The 19,439-nt window shown below is 39.0% G+C and overlaps 2 protein-coding genes across 2 annotated transcripts; both read right to left on the bottom strand.

The window, feature by feature from the left end:
- Window positions 1-5: 5 nt before the first annotated feature.
- LOC137125895 (B-cell receptor-associated protein 29-like) lies at window positions 6-3,025 on the bottom strand. The gene is made up of 8 exons (XM_067502100.1): window positions 2,954-3,025; window positions 2,439-2,544; window positions 2,096-2,196; window positions 1,821-1,968; window positions 1,551-1,686; window positions 1,200-1,296; window positions 850-950; window positions 6-725 (listed from the first exon to the last, which is right to left on the bottom strand). Exons 2-8 carry the CDS (start codon window positions 2,528-2,530, stop codon window positions 690-692), a joined length of 711 nt encoding a protein of 236 aa, XP_067358201.1. The 5' UTR covers window positions 2,531-2,544; window positions 2,954-3,025; the 3' UTR covers window positions 6-689.
- A 6,524-nt stretch (window positions 3,026-9,549) lies between these two features.
- On the bottom strand, window positions 9,550-17,756 carry LOC137125894 (G-protein coupled receptor 22-like). The gene is made up of 3 exons (XM_067502099.1): window positions 17,351-17,756; window positions 15,134-16,307; window positions 9,550-14,326 (listed from the first exon to the last, which is right to left on the bottom strand). Exon 3 carries the CDS (start codon window positions 14,320-14,322, stop codon window positions 13,006-13,008), a length of 1,317 nt encoding a protein of 438 aa, XP_067358200.1. The 5' UTR covers window positions 14,323-14,326; window positions 15,134-16,307; window positions 17,351-17,756; the 3' UTR covers window positions 9,550-13,005.
- Window positions 17,757-19,439: the final 1,683 nt, after the last annotated feature.

Genomic DNA, 19,439 nt, shown 5'->3' with positions numbered 1-19,439 from the left:
TTCAGTGTTTGTTTATTTTTATGCTCATGCATTTGTCTTTTACATAAGAAGCTACAAAATGTCAAAATTATGTGGGTCAACGCAGTTTTCATGTAGCTCTACTATTACATAACTATTATTAAAGTTATTAGGCAGACATCAATCCAAAAATACAGAGTCAAACATATTAAATGTTTATATCCAAACAAATGTAAAATATCTTCGTGACAAACTGATTTATGACCATAAAAATTACGATAACTTAATTCTATACGGCGTGTTAGCAGGAAAACACTTGTTGGACTGGCTACGCAAATCGTTGAGTTATATTTTTAAATGAGAGCATAAATGATTCCTGGGGTGTTAGCTGATCAAAAAAGATGAGCACAAACAACATGAGCTCTTAGTATACAACAACATTTCCAGTCATTTGTAGACTGTGAATAGTCATTAGATTAACAAACAAAACTCTTCATGTGCACTCATAAAACAGGGTTTTGGTTTTTCTCCTAATAACATACTGTTGGTTTGAGTCTATAAATTATAAATGTGCCTCAGTTTAAGCTTCAAAGAAAGGTTTAAGCTATAAAAGGCCGTACAAACATGGCCTCTGGTGGCCAACTGCATGAGACTCTCAGTTCTAGTTTAATGAGAAAGAAAGGGGATCTAAAGGATAAATAGCAAATGAATCTGTCACTGTATTCCTGTGCTTACTGGTCCTTTTTGTCTTCAACACTCTGGAGATTCTGTGAATCAAGCAAGAGATATAAAAACAAAAACAATCATCGATCACTCCAGTGTTGGTATGGTGAGTTTTCAGTAAGTACCTTGTCATTTTGTTTTTGCATGCACACACTGTAGGTCTGTTACCTGGAGTTGAGTGTGTTCCCTCAGTAATCTGTCATACTCTTGTGCCAGTCCTTTGCTCTGCCTCTTCATGGCCTCTACTTCTGCATGAGTCTTGTGCACAGCTAAACACGTAAACAATGCTACACCAGTAAATTGCTTTATATAATGCTTGACTTTTACATTATACTTCTTTTATAAACCAGTACAAGAATACGCAGAGAATCAAGAAGAGTGACAGACAGTGTCTGTTCTTGTTTGATGATAAATGTATAATACTGTCTCCTAATTATATCTTTTTGTTAATAGTTTTCGTATGAAATGAAACATACGACTGCAGAGTATCTTATCTGATTGCAGCAATGATTACTCACCCTTCTCTGCAGCCTTCAGTTGTCCTGACAGCCTCTCAACCTCCAGCTTCAGTTGCTCATTTTTTGCTGACATGGATTTTTCTCCTTCCAGGAGAGCCTGCACATAAAGGACTGTCTGTAATCACCAAGCTTAAATTATTTATTTTAACAGAACACAACAGAGCACATTAGAAAAACAATAAAATATAGTGTGAATTAATACTATAACATGAAGTGATTTAAATTGGTGAACATGACTCACAATAACAAACAAATGCAGTCATGTTATACTTCAAAATGAAGCTTAATGGGAAGAAAATGCAGTAAATTGCCATTTGGGACAGAAGAAAACATGTACTGTCTATTTCAGACTTGTTTGAGCATCAGGTTGTCTTCTTGGTGCTGCTGTGCGGCTCTGACTGCACAATCTATCTGCGTCTGAAGACCTGCAGTGTTCTCCAAGATGGCAGCAACCTGGTTTAGCAAGGTGACAACTCGACGTATGATACTAAATGGGACAAAAAAGACAAAAACCAGTAGACGTGAAGGAAGACAAGATCTTAGAAAGTGAATTGAATAAGCAAGAGGAAAGCTAGGTACTTTCTTTAAGTCTGAATGAATGTGGAGATGAGTTTCACTAACAACCAGAGGAAGAGAGAGAAGCCGGATATGTAGAGGTTCCTCTGTGCTCTGAACAGCTTCATGTTGATATGGTCGAACAAATTGGGGTTCACCTCGGCATCTTGCGTGGACTGGGAAACCGAGTACTTCTGCACCTCTCGAACGGCATCTGTGGATGAACAGGAGGACAGAACCATGACTGATGCTGCCTTGGCTGGATGGAAAACATGTCATCAGTATTATTTAATGTCTGTCACTCACACCAGATGATGTTTGAATCACAGCATATTGCTTACCCAGGAAAAGAACAATAAGGACCATGATCATAGTGAAGAAGCATTTGTTCCAATATGGAGATAACCAGTTCCACATTCTCCAGCTGAAAACCAAACGCCATCTAGAAAATAGATCAAAAGGACACAACAAGTGTAACTGCATAAAATACAATCAATGTGATTTATACTGTATTGTAGAAAGGACATAGATGCACTCTGCTGGTGATTTGTGTGAACTTCGTCTCTTGGTTCCCTTACTGTATATACAATTAGTGTCGTGCACAGGACATCGTTTGACCGATGGAGAATGAGCTGATGCACATGAAGCTGACCATGAGCTGCTGGATGAACTGTTTTTTAATACCTGTATGCTGATATGAAGGGTATACATAAGATGAGACTGACTGCTATCTCAGCGTAAAGGAAGAAAGCCACAGCCGTCCACTGGAGAGTCATGGTAAATGGGATTTCTAAAAGAGATTATACACGTGTTATTAACTTTCTGTGGCACGACAAACTATTACTAAAATAAAGGTTCCCACTATGAGACGCGTCCTTTTCATGTATCGTAGATGTCTACATTAAAAGAGTATTGCATTAAAAAATAATTCTCTTTTCTAGTTACTCTGTTTATTGTACATTAAACTCTGCTATAACAAATGCTACTGTTGTACGCTGTGAAGTAATTGAGATAATTCAGTCGGCCTGTTTCATGCAACAGACAATTTGTAGCACTCAGCCTCTTGCTATTTATAAACTTCTACTTTTAAATCTATTTTAACTCTTCAGCACAAGTATCACTGACTGCTGTTCTCATTTCATGTAAAAGCTGGAGGCAGTCAATCTATTCGAAGCAATAAAAAAGAAATGTTGGCTTACCAGACAAAGTTGAATGATCAGAAGAACGGGAATGTACAGACACACACACGTGCACTCACACACATTCACAACAGCTGGTGGGGTGGGTATCTGAGAACCTACAGGCCTAAATAAAACCTCGACTAGATGTTTGACCTAATTTTGTCAGCTCACTTGGATTTGTTAAAAATCACAGCCTTCAGACTGAACAACTGTTACATTTTCCGTCTACCAAATGACCTTTACAAGAGATCTATCTTTTACTTTTACAACATTATTCTCTAGATGTGTGCAAGGGTGAGAGTGTTTGCTGGTGTTTTCTCACATTTCATGTCATGGTAGAAAAATAGTCATTGGAGAAGGGGCGCTCTGATAAAATTAACAAAAACATTTATATGCATTTCAAAACTTCTAAGATAAACAAGCAGACTTCTCTTTGGATAAGTTGACTTTTTTGACGGGGTATTTCCTGCAAAAAGAGATGAAACAAAAGTCCACAGGGGGGCGACACTATCTACTAATATCATTTACAGAAGCCTTAGTGCAATGACAGGATGTAGGTGGTCCTCTGTGCACTGCATTTGTAGATATTCCTTTTGCATTTAGCTGCTCAAGATGAGCAGCATTGTGGATAAAGGGCTATTTTACACAATGGCTCAATATAAATAGTGAATGTAAAATATGATGTAATATAAATTCTTTCTTCTTCTGAAATAGGAGATGTAGACTTTAAAGACCCCAAAAGGTTGCTCATTTTGTGTTTTTCTGTGCCTTTTAAATAGGAACACAAACAGCTTGTAGCGTTCCTATAAACACATAAGCTGCATGTGTGTTGCACGTCAACAACTGAGACTAAGGGAATTCTTGAGCACAGCTTTTGGTACACGCTTCCTTTTAAATAAAGATTTTTTCCCCCCACCTAATTCAGCTCCCTGGACTATTTTGTGTATTTTGCCCTCTTCACTCTATTCAGCTTGCAAAGTGTATTCACCCTGGCTTCCTCTGTGAAAGAGACTGATAGCTGCTACCCCTTTTTGACAGAGTGTCTCAGGAGTGCCGAGGAGCAAAATGTTTACAGCTGCACCCTGTGATAGCTTTTTGAGAGCAGGCAAATGACTGCAGCAGAACTGAATGTGCTTTGATTGCTCTCTTCTCTTCACATCTCAGAGGTCGCAGCTCAGGAGAATAAGTGTCATTATAGTAAAATGCCTGCAATAAGCAGATGGTCAGGCTGTGTGTGCTTGGTGGAAAGAGCTCTGGTCATTTTAATATTGCCTGTCTTTATACAGTTACAGTAGTCAATATGACAATGCATGCATACTTCATAAATGCTGGTACTAAGAAAGCTACACTTTTAAAAGAAACTATAAAATATTAGTACATAATTGTTAGGATAGCAATAACCGATGACATGTTTCCCACTATCACAATGAAACTTGGTGTGCAATGCTGTGCTAGAAATCTGGGGAACAGTCATATTAAAAATAGGTGAACAAAGGCTGCAAACTGATTTACTTAAACAAACAAGCACACAGCTTATTGATGTGGTCATATTTTTGGGTCCCACTGAAGGAAGTCCTGCCAAACTGATAGGATCAAAGCCATGCGAACCACTCCACTCAGTCAAGAGGATACACTCTGCATACAGATAAAAAAAGAAAAACTCAAGCACACAGATGCAGACTAGAGAAGGAAAGCAAACAAACAGAAAGGGATCAGAACATCTGTCGTGCAAAAGGAGAAAAACAAAATGTAAGGTAGAATCTCTTGGAGGATGCAGTATCAGATCCAAAATGCTGGAGGTGAGACACTGACAGCCAACAGAGAGTTGCTTGTCTACAGGTGTTTGTTTGCTAGCCTCTCTTTCAAGACCTGGTTAGAAGGTAGGGCCATGTTGCCCCTACAGTAGAAAAAGAGGAGGTTGATGACTTTTGGTCAAATTTATAAAATCGTGCCAAAGTTAAACCGAGCTGACACATTTTAGCTCTTTTTTAATTTTTTTTATTATTGATGCAAAAATCAAAAAGCAACTGCATGTGTAGAACTGCTGGCGTCAAACTGGCGCTGCAATTAATTTCCTTTCCTATTGGTGGCGCGTAAGAAGAAGTTCAGGCGTGAAACTGTCGCAGAGACAGGTGCGTGTGTGATGGATCTGAGAACCCAGTGTTGGCCAGGATACACTTTGCTTAAGTAACATTAAAGTCGAAATTTTGGAGTAAACAGAAAGACTGTGTCAAAGATACTTCTGGAAGTCCTGAGGCTAAAAATGGAAATAAATGCTGCGCAGAGTAATTCTGTTAAATCCCGGTAGTGACGTAAGAAGACATCTACATAGGTAACGTTGTGTACTTCAAACTAGCTAGCCCTAGCTATTTGACAGAAGGCAATTTTGAGAGTTTCTGCGTTTGTTCATGTTACATTATATGTTTATAGAAAATGAAAAGTAATCTTTACATTAAATAGACCTGGCGTTTATGTTGACCAGATAAATAAGCTGCTGATACCGTCATTCCCTGTGCTAACTTTGAGCTGTGTGTTGGCTGTGAAGAAAATCCGCTAGCTTAGCGCTGAAGTAGCTGTTGAATGATTTTTGTTTAGTTTTGGAGTCTTTAAATTTAACTGCATCTAATATGAGTTAGACTTTTAAAATTTGTTTCAAATGTAGTGTTTGGGCCCTGCACTTTAAATGTGGTATCCGTAATAGGCGGTAGATTTTGTACAAATTGCAAAATGAATTAATGTTTAAATTCGGTTGAACGTCAAATTAAAAATATTTAGAGGGTATTTACATTATTTTATTTTATGGTGACCAAGGAAGACGTACGTTGGTCAGTCACTAACTAAATTTGTCAGTATTCTGGTGGAAATGTGCACTCTAACCCTTTTTATACCATCTCCAATTAGACTAATCTCCCATTAGACTTTAGCCAGTGACTTGAGACTTGATCTAAGACATAACAAAAACCTAACTGACTCTAAATTGAAGACTGGAAAAATTCAGCACCTTATGTTTTAGCATTTTGTGATGCATGAACGTGACTTGTTGGGGATTTGATTTTCAAAAATAGCCACAAGTGTCAATTTTCATGGGATCTATCTATAATAAGTCTAACAAACCTCAAGTGGGTCTTTCTATAGTATTAAGCTCAAGACTTTAATCAGCAAACGGAGAGCATATATTTAATGTTAATGTTTAACTGTTGTTTGGTAGAATGACTTGTATGTTTAGGGTTGTCTTACTGCACGCTCCACTTTCTGTTGAGCTTCAGTTTGCAGAGGGATTCCTAGGAATTTTCCTGTCAATAATTTGACAAGAATTTCCTTGTCTTGGTCCAAAGGTAGCAAAGCATGGGATAAGATAATAAGGATACTGGAATGCAGTTTTTCCTTGTGGTCAATCATAATGTTTTTGGTTTGAATGAAAATGATCTACTTTAGTCTCATGAGCTTTCTAGCTTATCCATACTGTATGGCCTTAAGTGAACCCTGGTTAGGCCGAAATCTGCTTTTTGCAGAGTAATTGCTTCTTCCTTGCAAGTTTTCCATGTCTACCATTGTGGTTCTATTATCTTTGGACGATAGACAAATGAATACTGATGTTTGCCACTGCAAATCTGCCCGACAATTGACTGGTGGAGTACAAACTCTTTTAAAAGTTCTTTTGCAACCCCTTTGATCTTAGTGAACATCAGCAACTTTTCTTGTAGTGGCAACGTCTGAATCCACAGTCAGATGTATCCCACTTCCAATGGTTCTTGGTATTTGGACTATAAATTACCATTAGACATATGTGTCATAATAATTACTTCGTTGACCAAGGAGATGAATGAAAGGCCAGATGATTATTCCACAGAACATGTTTCTACAATAGCTGTGTAGACTGTTTCCCAGCAACCTTATGTTGAAGGTGTGTGTGCAGATAGTGGGCAGAAAACATTTTTTTACAGAGTGCTATTGTAAGAGGAGCTCAAGGGGATCTGCAGTGCAGTTAATGGCCAGTACAGCTGCCTCGGTGGGTCCAGCAACACAAAGTCTCTCTCTCCCATACTCTCACCACACACCCATCGATTGCTCCAAAAGAGGGTGCACTACTGTATCTTCCAGTATAATTTATATTAAGTTTCATTTTGTTCTGTGCCATAATGGATGAAGCCTTTTGTTATTGTATTTAATGCTGGTATGAAGGAATGAATTACTTAGACGTATTGACGTGGCTAAAATTAGCTTGGTTGGAGTCCTAATTTTCTTTTTTGATTAATTGTGCAGATGGAAGTATAAACCAGTTAGAGGTGTGACTCAAAGCCAAAGAGACTGAAATTTCTTGCAGGTGATCCACACATTTGCCCCAAACTGTCTTTTAATTACCTTTATTTATTTTTTTTTTACCAAGGTTGTTCTTTAGCTTGTGCTAGACATTACCAATAATTTGATGTGGAAGTTTGCTTTGTAATTCACTTTTAGCTTATATGTCACTCCTATGGTTTTATGTGGGCTGGGAACTTTGGGGTTTTATTAAAGACTCCCTAAAACTAATACTCATCTTTTCTACCATGATTCAACTGTAATGAGCTCTAAATCTATCCAAGCCTAGTTGTCTATCCAATAAATGGGACCTTTGCTTCAGAAGCCCTGGACACAAAAAATAACTTATGCCACTTTGCAGTCCTATTGTGACATGAGGGTATTTGGAGGAGAATGGAGTCTATTTAAAATGTAATAGTCTCTTTTCTCTTTAATGAATATAAATGTTCACCATGTAGTGTCAATCTCAAGCTGGCGGTGTGTTAGTGAGCTGTGTTGTGGCGGTTCCATTCATATCTTTTTATGTGGAGAGAAGAGTGGTGGTATAATCACCAGACAGTAGTCATCACTTTGAGGGGGGCTGTAGTTGAGCAATCTTCTCTCAGCTTTGTCCTTGCTCACACACAGTGGTTAAGACACGATAAAACAATTGGACTGACATGTGGCTGTGTGCACATAATGTATGTGTATAGATACACACGCTGGAATATAGACACACTGCTGAATAGATGCATGCATAAACACACAGTCACACACTGACCGGCAGGTGCACACACACATACTGGGACTGGGCATACAGCCATGTCGGCACAAAACTTCTGACTTCTTTTTGTCCTTCACATTTTTGGTTTGGTGCGATAAGAATATATGAGTCAGTCCCTTTGTCTGAGCCATTTCTTAGAGGATGATTAAGATTTAAACACAATATGGGCAAACCTCATAAACTATAAAATTCTTACACACTATGACTGTGCTTGATAACACAATTTTTTTTTTTTAATCAGTGGCCATTTCCACTTGATATACAATGATTATATTAGTTTTAAAATCGTAATGCCGCAACTTGTATTGTTTACTTTAGTATGCATGTACAAATTGTTGTCACTGTTTACCCCCCACGATTCTTTTTGTTCTCTGATGCAGAGTCGATAATAAAGGAGAGCACTTCATGTGGCATTGAATGTCTGCACTCTTCTGATAACGACAGAGAACAGTAAGCTTCTGGTGTGTTATTTTCTCCAATACCCCTCAATGATGCTATTAAGGCTATAGGAGATAGAGGTCATGCTCCATTATCTTTCTGCTTTTCTTCCTGGTTGCTGTTTCAGCCATAGGTTTTGTTGTACAGATATTATAGGTTGTATGTCAGCATCATATATCTTCCAACTCTATAAAGTCTCCTTACATCTCTCTAATTGTTGCTTGGTGAAAGTAACATTTGGAAAATGACCACAAGCAACAATTTGCTATGCTGTGCTGGCTGGTGTGCTCAATTCACTTTCTTCTTCTCTGCGATAGCAGAATTACAGTTGAGTGTTCGCTGACCTAATGCAATAGAAGCTCCATACGGACACAGTAATGTGATTTCCCAAGCTTTTATTCTGTGTCTGTGGCTGGATAGAGAAGGGTCCTGAAGAGATGGCATCTAAATTGGGGATGACTTCCTAAGAGAGGCAACCATTGAGTGAGAGAGTGAAAGGACACAATGTATGTGGTAGGGACAGCAGCTTGATGTAGTGTATTGGTGAAAAGGAAAAGGGCACTTCAAGTGAGTCTAGAAAGGCTGTCTGTTATGTTAGCATAATGACCTGTTTAGTTATCTGTAGGCCACCTCAGGTTGGAGGTGTAGTTGTGTTGTGATAACCTTTCCAACTTGCTAACCAGCAATGCTGAACTGTTTTGTAAATGTCAATAACGGTGAAGGTGGTCCTGGGTAATGTACCTTTTATTGTTACAATAAAGATGTATTACCCATTCTTTAATGGAGTACAAACATAAACTCTCTCTCTCTCTAGCAATTAGAGTTTGGTAGACAAAATTCAAATCAAATATAACATAACAATAAAACAGAGCCATAGTTTCAGTCACAGGTGTCCTAAATGTATGGAACTTTAAATGTATGAATTATATTTTGTTACAATTAGTACTTAAGGCTTATATTGCAACTACATTAAGTACTGGTGCACATTGTGTAGCTATTTACATGATTTCCTTTTTTTTAAATGTAAGTGTATCCACACTGATTTTGAATTTCTGCAATTTTTTTCTTTTACCTTTATTTATTCAGGGTAGTTTTCATAGACAGATTAGCTCTTCTTTGCAGTAATACCTGATAACATTCTCTCTCTTAAACAACATCAAACCTTTAAGCTGTCAAGTACAACTATAATCAGAGCTGTGCCCATTGAGCAAAGTTTCAAAACTCAGTTGTTGTAGCTTTTCCCCAATATAACTGACACAGAGACAGTTGAAACCTTTTTTTAAAGATAAAAACAAGGTATTTACAGTACAACATTGTCTTCTGTGTCAGAGCTGCAAAATAAAGATTGTCAGAAAAAAAGAAAGCAGTATCAATGACCAAAAACAGCTCTTCTCTCGATTTTCTCAATGAAGGATTACATACAGGAAGCTGAAAGCAATGGTGTTTGGTGTGCGCAATGACAGCAAACAAGAAAATAATTAAATAAACATTTGGTGACTTGTCATTATTTTATATTGATTAAAATGACATACTTTAAAGCTAAATGATCCTACCCAGTACTCACTTAGCTTGTGCGTCGGCTGAAAATTACATCAAGGGAATGGATGCATCAGTCTGACTGATTACTAGGAGCAACATACCCTGCTCCGAAATACAAAATGACTAACAAGATCGAATGTCAGACTGAATAATGAAGTGTTAACAAAATGGCAATTGGGTTAGAATGACAGGCTATGTTGTGCTTAAAGATCTTTTTGGCTTGGTCAGCATAGATGCCACTAAGGATAGAAAAAACAAATGGTCAAATTGTGAACTAGGACAAATTGTTCTAGTTGGTGTATATAGCATTGAGTTTTGACAGGTAATTTTAGAAGGTAATCATATAACTCATAACTCACAAAGTTCACAATAGCACCTAACATTTGAGCCGAGGTCTAATTCACAGTGGTAGCAATAGTCTCAGGTATACATTTGTCGACCAGTATTCCTTTAGTATTCTACCAGTATTCTTCCTAAAATTGGACTTGTATACATCTATCTATCTATCTTTCTATCTGTCTATCTATCTATCTGTCTATCTATCTATCTGTCTATTATCTTAACCACTAATCATGTTCAGGCGGAAGGCTGGAGTCTATGCCAGCTGTAATTGAGCAAGATGTGGGGTCTACTTACAGCAACGGCAAACACAGAGAGACATACACAGAAAGACAACCAATTTACACTCACAGATTATTTTGAATCAACAATAAACTTCATATGCATGTGTCTAAACTAATAAATCTGAACTAGGGACCTTCTAGCTGTGAGGCGGCAGCACTAACCACTCCACTCCTAAGCTGCTTCTCATATACATTAAAGTGTTAAATGTATCTCTAACTCTGTGTTTCACCTCATAGGTCATTTTCTCTCCCTGTGAGCTAATCTGTTGCTGGCTGTGATCCCATCTCCCCTCTTAATCACAGACGAGCCCTAAAGGCACCGTGACATACACACTGCCTGTATATGGCAGGGTCATAAAGAACCTTGCCTACATTAATATTTTCATATCACTGCTCCCTGTTGTGCTACAAACCACACACTGACAGCCAGAGAAGCATCCAATAGAGGTTGCGTAATTGTTCTGCTTCCCAACAGCCCTATGCTCTCACGATAATATAAAGGGTTCCTAAGTTTTCTACTGTACCTCAAACATCAAAGACCAAAAATGCTTAGTATTGGAATATATTGTGGGGTACAGTGTGTACCTTTTTATACATGTTTCCAAATACACTTTATACATCCACATTTTTGGCAGACTGTAATGCTTGACCTATGCATTGTAAAGGTAGCCCAAGCCACTAGGCCAGCTAAACATGGCATTAGATGTTAACAAATATTCTAACTCTGGTTTAATATCAGCATTATATTTGAGAACAAATCTAATAAGCTGATTTGTACAACTCAAATTCTACTACAGTTGTTTGTTTTTCCCGTGAGTTCAGGGTCGCCACAGAGGAACATTTTGTCTGCATGTTGATTTGGCACAGTTTTTACACCGGATGCCTGACGCAACCCTCCCCAATTTCTACCGGGCTTTGGAGCGGCACTGCACAGATGGAGATGGGGATGGGGATGGGCTGTTGGGGGTTCAGCGTCTTGCCCAGGGACACTTAGCCATGTGGTCAAGAAGAGCGGGGTTCGTTCCTCTGACCTTATGGTCGGTAGGCCGACACTCTAGCAACTGAGCCACTAAGTTATTCCTACTTATTTAGGACAAGCTTTGTTCACAGACAAGTTGAGCCAAAAATACAAAGCTTACTGCATTTTAATCTATGAGCAAAGGCCACTTGGGAAATACAGTTTCACAGTCTTATTCCTACACAAACAAAGTATCACACACATTATTGGTAGACACACACAGCCAGGGAAGAAGAAGAACCTCATTGTCTGTCAATGTGTATAAGAATCTTTTCCGATTTTTTTTCAGCAGTTCTTTATTGCAAGTATGGATCTGCTTATTTGGTGAGCAATTTTGTTAGGCTAGTCTTATTAAAAAACAAACAGCCATGTGAAAACAGCCGTTTCCAGCATTAGCTTTAGATTCATTAAATAACGACTATATGAAAATATCAAGGGTGTTATCATTTCAGAAAAAAACATATTTTGTCTGGTTGTGTTCAAGGTTTGCTCTCCCTGTGACAGTCCCTGTTCCACCGTAAAGTCATACTCTATTTATCATACTGAAATAAGGCAACAGTAAATTTTCCATTTGGCTCAAGGAGATGACTGTTAAGCGTAACAGTTTAGGTTTTGATTACATCTGGTTTATGTCAAACAACATGATGAAAACCACATTCTGTTGACCGAGGAATGTTAGTGTCTTCCTTTAATTCAAAAAAGCAGTGATTAGGAACAGTACCCATCAGGGCTTTTCTTCTATTGGAAGATAACATGTGCCACCTATTACTTTTGAATTCTTTGTCTTCACATTTTGCTGGTTTGTTTATCTTGCATTCCCTTGTTTTTACCCCATCCCCATACCTGTAGCCTCATTTCACAGTAAGGGCCTTCACTCTGAAGGCTCCCAGGCAATAAGGTCAGTGGTCACTAGGGACTGTAAGGTCTGTTGTCAGAGCAAGTGGCATGGTGATGAATGGGAGTAATCTCAGAGCTGTTACAAAATCACGTACGCTTTACTTGGGGGAGGGGAGAATAGGGAGTCTTTGCTGCTTTAGTTGACTGAACATGAAATTTATTATAAATATACATATATATATATATATATATAACAGTTCCTACTTCTCTCTTTCTATATATACACACCTTGTTTACCCTATGTTGTACATATATTATGTATGTACACAATGTACTGTATATTGCCAGGACATGCAAAATCTACAGTATATTGTTTATCTATAAACCTACGTTTGTTCTCAATAAATAGTAATAAATTATTCATTTCTTGTTTTTGTACATCCCTTTACACATTATTTACATTACTGCTTTGGATGAACATTTTCCCTTATTCACCATGACCTGAAGTCTGTTTTAGCTGCTTTTATTGACCATATGAAGAAAATATGTTCCTTCACTCCACATCCTCAGAAGACAGACATTTCTGTTGGGCGTCTTTGTCCTCAAATGTCACCTTTTTGTTCCTCTTTGGGTCGATCCAGGAATTGTGGATAATAGCGTTATTAGGGGTAGGATCTGCCTCAATGATGGACACCACTCGCTTCTTCATCTTGCTTTTCAATACTTTCTGGAACTTTTGCCTAGTGAAAGCATAGAGTAGAGGATGAAAGATAGTGGTCCCATAAGCCATGACAAGGAAGCCCAGTCTTAGCTTCACCATTAGGTCACTGGGCCCTACACTTAAAATGACTGTATTTAGTACCGTGATTGGTGTCCAGCACAATAGGAAAGTAGACACAATAAGGAGGGACATTCTGAAAACCCTTTTTTGACGCTCTCGCCTTTCTCTGTGGCGTTTTACAGCTCTGCGCAAGGCAATGATTACAGATACAGAGGTACGCATGCCCAGAGTGGGGTTGCGGCTACCACTGCTCTGAGATCCATCTGTGGCCTCTTGCTGTGTTGTCATTACTGTCATGGATGGACGCTTTTTCCTGCGAGCCTTTTTCTTCTGTGAAGCATGGAAACGTGTGCCAATACGAATATTGAGAGCTTGTAGGATCTTTGAGTAGGTGATAAGCATAACAACAGCAGTGAAGAAAAAAATAGGAATCTGAGCAAGCAAGTGGTAATAGATGCCAAGTTCTGTATAGTACTGGTTGATGTGGACCACATTCTCCACTGCTGTTTGGTTTAGTTCAGCATGGCCCTGGGCAAAGAAACCCACCTCAATAAAGGGTACAAGGAAACTAGCAAAGGATAGAACCCAAATTGCAGCCAGGAGGGCCAGTGCACGGCCCATTGTCAGCACCCGGTTGGCTGGTTTGACAGAGATGTCATATCGATCAAGGGTAATGGCAAGCACGTTAGCAGCAGTGGCAACACTAGCAAAAGAGACACAGGCTTCATGAAAGCAGCAGACAAGGGCAGTGTCTTCATCCAGTGAGAGCAGCACCACCACAATAGTGAGGGGAATGCAGCACACGCAGACCAGCACATCCAACACATGGAGGTTCATAGTGACGATGTTACTGACAGAACTAATCAGGTTCGACTTCATGCAGTAGAGGGCAAGCACAGTGAGGTTAGAGCTCAGACCCAGGAGGATTTCCAGCATGAGGAAGCCAGTCAAGGACACTTGAAAACTAACAGGATAGGGATATGGGCTAGGGGTTGCAGGACTCATGGTATGGCTGAAAGGTTCAGTGTTGTCGGTAACGGTGACGTTGCTCATGGTGGCTTCTTGTTCCAGATAGGGAAGGATATGCATTATCCTGCAGAATAAGAAGAGAGAGGACATTTGTGAACAGAAAAAGAAAAAGAAAAGAAGAGGTTGGTGTTGGTGTATCTCTGGAAAGTTTTAATTAACAGACATCTGAGAAATCTTGTCAGACATAATGCTGCCAGTTCCTGTGTTTAAATAAGAATTGCTGAGAGCAAATACTTTAATAGGGCTCTTACTTTTTTCCTGCCAAATCCTGAAGGCCAGTTTCTCACTATACAAATGGTATCAAATGGTAAGTAGTAATTATCTTACCTCGATCAGCTTTTACTTTATTTATTACCACCCTTGATTGTGCAATCGCATCTATAGCAATGGCATAACAGATAAACACTTTGGAACAAATTACATTTTTAGAACCACATAGTAATAGCTTAGTAAATTGTGAGTTTGTGACTTTTGTTAAAGCTGACATCGTGCAAGTATATAAATACACAGTAAATATTTACCCGATATCACTAAGGAGGGTGAGAGTAGATAACACTCCCTTTTGGACAGACTTAATATTTCAGACAGCATTTTAGTCATTGATAATTTATAGGAGGTGGTGTATTACTAATTAAAAATGTTATGCCAGATAATCATGTTTACCTCATTGTCAGCAAGCTGCCAACTGTTATCAACTTTAAAATACAAAATGTATGTTCAGACACTACTTTAATAATTGAAGAATATTCATATCCCACACACATGCACTATAAAATGTATTGAAAGATCAACATGGGCAATATGAAAATCAAGTAAGTCTGGATAACATTCTAGATGACATGGAGAAAAAATAATTTTTTCCAATATTTACCCTTCCCTCCAGCACTATCTGAATACCAGGACTGTGTAATCAGGCCATAGAGTCCATGTTAGATCCACAGAGATGGACATCACATCCAAACATAGCCAGTGGAAAAGTGTTTCCGCTCCAGCAGAGCCCCCCAGTGAGTCTTTTCCTTTCACTGTTTGTCCCTTCCAGAGAGGCTGACAGCCAGAAAAGCACCTGTCTGTCTCGCCAAATACTGTCTATGGGCTGCCAGCTTTTTCTTCCTGACCTCAATAACAAGGAAGGTAAGGAATCAGCCACCTGCATACAGTAGATGTTAGAGAGCTAATGTCCTTTCCAGACTTTTTCCTCACATCTCTGGTCCATTTGCGTTAGTGATGGTGGGAGCACTGATGGATGAGTGGAACAGGGATAAGATGTCAGAGCCACCTCCTGTTTATAATCTCATCATATTCCCAGACAGTAGAGACACAGCCAACCAAGAAAACAAAGAAACAGACTCTTTCCTCTGTGCAGAGTTGGAATGTGCTGCTCATGTTACGATCCAAATCATTGCTTTTTATTTATTTTTTTTTGTCTCCAGTGTGAAGATATTAGTCAGGTTTGTAAAATGAAATAATAATTATTATATCCAATAGCTTGTACTCCCAACAGGCCATCAGCCATGTAGATTCCCAGTGTACACCACAGTAATGTCCAGAATGTGTCCAGGAGGGGTCAGTACATTTGGGCAGTGTCCAGGCCCATATCTCCCCTGGGAAAACTAATGGAACAGGCCTTTACTCTCCACCTTTTTCATCACTCTCTGTACGCCTGGCTCCAACCACCATTGACTTGTAAATCGAACACAGGTTGTCAGTTTGCCCCTCAACATGCTGAACCCTGAGTCACCAGTGATGGCGTGAACTGACAAGATCGATGAAGTGCATATGTGTCCGGTGACCATAACAAGTGTAATCGATGAGTGATTTGTGATTAACCGTATTTATATGTTCTTCGGAGGGTGGGGCAAGTTCAGAAATTCAGAAGGAGGTCATCCTTGTGAGGTAGTGCACCTGAGTTCATCAGACAGAGAGCGCAAGTTGTAGATTTTGTTTTTTTTTAAAGATCCCAGGCAATAATTGGACTTGAGGAAACATGAGCTGCATACAGTATCATCTTTCTGTCCTTCAGTGCTACATCTTTTGATCACAGTGACCTGAAGAGAGAGTAAGGATAAGGTAATGGATGAGAGAGAGAGAGAGAGAGAGAGCGCGCAAGAGAGAGAGTAGGTTGGAGAAAGTGGATGCGTCAGTGAAAATAAACATATTCTCAGTAGAGAGGCAATGAGCGAACTCCTATTAGCATAGCAACAAGCCTATGAGTTTTTTTTTATTATGTTCCTGTGCATTGGCTGATTTGTACCAGTTGCTTGTACAAAAGCAATTGGTATTTTACAACTCGGCCTCCTGTTTTTAGATGGAATATATACTATATTAATATTTTGGCATTCTTGTTCATAGTGTTAATGAATACTCTATTAATACAGAAAATTTAAAAAAAAGCATGCGTGCCAATTGTGGTACTGAAATTGACATACAATTTTCATAACTGGATAGACTTTCTTAGGAAACTTGTTATAAATACATAGACCCCTGCTCTTATGTCACTAAATGTGATCTATGTAATCTTGTCGGTCATTCGTCAAGGTTGTTTCAGTGAGGGATGCCATACTTCATTATGCCATAATGTAAGCCACCAAGCTCAATGAGTATAGTAGTATATCACTGATGAGAGAGCAATAGTCACGTTTCAAATGTACCCAGCTTTGAAATACAAAATTGCATATCAGATTTCTTGTATCATAGACAGTGATAGTTTGGGAATTGTATGCAGCTATAGTAAGACATAATTATTGTGCTAACATTTTAGGAAAATACAGCCATCCCAATGCATGAATTTATCAGAAGCATTTTAGACTGTGATATTTCCTGTAACAGCCACTTGGAATTGCAATACTGATTATAATTAGTTATTGATAGATTACACTTTAACTTAACTATAAAATGAAAGTCAACACTACACTATAATTAAAGTAATTGTGGAAATTATCCTTAGTTTCTAACGACTTTTTTTGTTTTGCTGCGGTCACAGAGATGTTGGGGATTGAGTTTATTGTGCTGTCTCATGCATTTTACTCAACTGTGTGCAGTAATTCAAACCAATTAGTAGTGTTCCCCATAAAAACACAACAAAGCTTACCATGCAGGGCAAACGCAGATGCTCTGGAGCTGGTCCATCCACAATGCTACCCTCTCACCTCTGCAACGATCCAGGTTGAGTGATACAAATTGCTAGTATGTCTTCTGCTTCTTAATGCAGTAATCCAATAATTAGGATTGAATATTGATGATTGTACTGAACAAGAGTCACACTACTCCTGGGTCCCAGATAGAGGAAAAATAAGTCCACAGTGATGTGTCTTGACAGGGATGCTGGTGGAATTCTTTATTTTTCTCCCTTTGTCCTCCTTTTTCTCATCCATCCATGTTTTCTGGTGTGTGAATACTTCTCATTTTACAAACTCTGTTGCGCTCCCTCCCTGCCTTACTGTCTGGATTGGAGTGCAAACCATCACACTCCTGGTATCTCTCTATCTCCCGCTCTGCTCTCCTTTCTCTCTCTCACTCCCCCCCCCCTCCCTCTCTCTCTCTCTCTCTCTCACTGCGGAGGTTTGCAGTGCTTCCCCAGTCCTGATTGGTCTTCTGTAATAGGCTTAACCCTTTTTTCTCCAACTAGGGGAGGTATTTCCTTTTGTTCTGACTCTATCCTCTCCTTCCTGCCACAGACTGACTCGTGGGGCTGTTGTGATTTGGAAAAAAGCTTCCGCTATGCTTTTGAGGCTTGATGGTACTGCACCAAACAAACAACCGGCTGCAGAGTTAGACAGGCAGACTGTTGAGAGAAAACAGAAAATATGGGGCTGGTGTGTTAATTAGTGGTCATGGTGTAATAAACAAGTAATGTGTTTCTGAGCTGTAGGGGAATGATAAGGATGGTGAGCTAACAGAGAGAAGCAATATAAATTTATATTGAGGTTGCGCACATACATTGGTCTTAATGTGTGTGCAAGGGAGCATGAGAGGCAGTGAGATGGACAGTAAGGAGATAAATTCTTGCAGCTATGAGTGGGAGAAATGGATTATGCAGGAAAGAATTTAAGTCAGAAAAGGAGAGATAGAGGATAGTGTCCTTGATTGATAGTTTCAATTAAGTTGCTCTGTCAGATCAGTAAGAGGTTGACCACCCTCCAGTCCTTTGTCAAGCCTCGTTTGTCAGGTGCAATTATTGCCACTGGACATCCTGGTAGCTGACAGCCTCCAGTAAAGAAGAGGGGGGCCTCTCTTACGCTGGCATGGCTACCTGATAAACTGATAATTAAACCCCACAGAAAATACATCAGGTGTGGTTATTCTGGTAGTGACAGTTTAATAATTGCACTTTACCAGGCAGATGTTTCACTTTTAAGTAAAAGAAATGGCTTTCTTTATTAAATATATTTATATTGTTTTGTGGTGGCCTGTGGCTGAGAAGGTAGAGCTGGTTGTATACCATTCCTTCAGTTGCAGGGTCAGGAGATCGATGTTTGGCTCCTCCTGTCCACATGCTAAAGTGTCCTTGGGCAAGACACTGAACACAAAGTTGCCCTTGTACGTGTTTCTTACTTGTAAGTCACTTTGGATATGACTGTTTGGCAAATGATAAACTGGTATTCCTTTTAATCTTGAATAGTTTTGGCCTTTAATAAGGTTGTAGTATTTGGCTGATGGCACCACCTTATCGGAAGATTAAGAAGACCTAATACTTGCTAGTCTGTGTGAAGTGGAGAAAATATGTGAATTTTGACAGAAGGTGAAATAAAATATTTTATAGGTAGTTTATTGAATATAGTTTTGTGTGCAGGTCTTTTATATTAACTTTTCAGCAAGGTTGGGTGTATATATCCTCTTTTGGATTGTGTTTGTGTCCCAGGAGGCATGCATGCATCCTACAAGTACGTGCTCCCATCACAGGATCCATCTAATCCTGATCAGTGTGCAACAGTTTCATTGCCACTGCCTGCAATTCAAGGCACTTTATGTTAGGAGGCAATCTAAAATAAATGGATGTTCTGTATGTTTGAAAAGTTTGGACAGACCACTTGATAGCCTTCCCATTACACCTCAGGAATCCTCCAAGTTTAAAGAGTAGTTAATGCAATGCTGCAAAAACACTGCATTCCCAAAACTTCACAGTTCAATAGAAGAATGACGTTAATATTTCATTGCCATTAATATTTCATCTAGCCTTT

This window comes from Channa argus, chromosome 4 (genome assembly GCF_033026475.1).
Source record: "Channa argus isolate prfri chromosome 4, Channa argus male v1.0, whole genome shotgun sequence".
In the NCBI taxonomy this organism is placed as follows: domain Eukaryota; kingdom Metazoa; phylum Chordata; class Actinopteri; order Anabantiformes; family Channidae; genus Channa; species Channa argus.
This window is presented reverse-complemented; position numbering and strand designations above follow the sequence as displayed.

Bases quoted from the DNA above. Each gene is read 5' to 3' on its own strand.
- LOC137125895 (XM_067502100.1), bottom strand. From the start codon at position 2,530: ATGACTCTCCAGTGGACGGCTGTGGCTTTCTTCCTTTACGCTGAGATA. The intron at 1,687-1,820 runs GTTAGTGAAACT...TGTCCCATTTAG, and splicing joins TTCTCTCTCTTCCTCTGGTT to TATCATACGTCGAGTTGTCA. The intron at 951-1,199 runs GTGAGTAATCAT...TTACGTGTTTAG, and splicing joins ACTGAAGGCTGCAGAGAAGG to CTGTGCACAAGACTCATGCA.
- LOC137125894 (XM_067502099.1), bottom strand. From the start codon at position 14,322: ATGCATATCCTTCCCTATCTGGAACAAGAAGCCACCATGAGCAACGTC.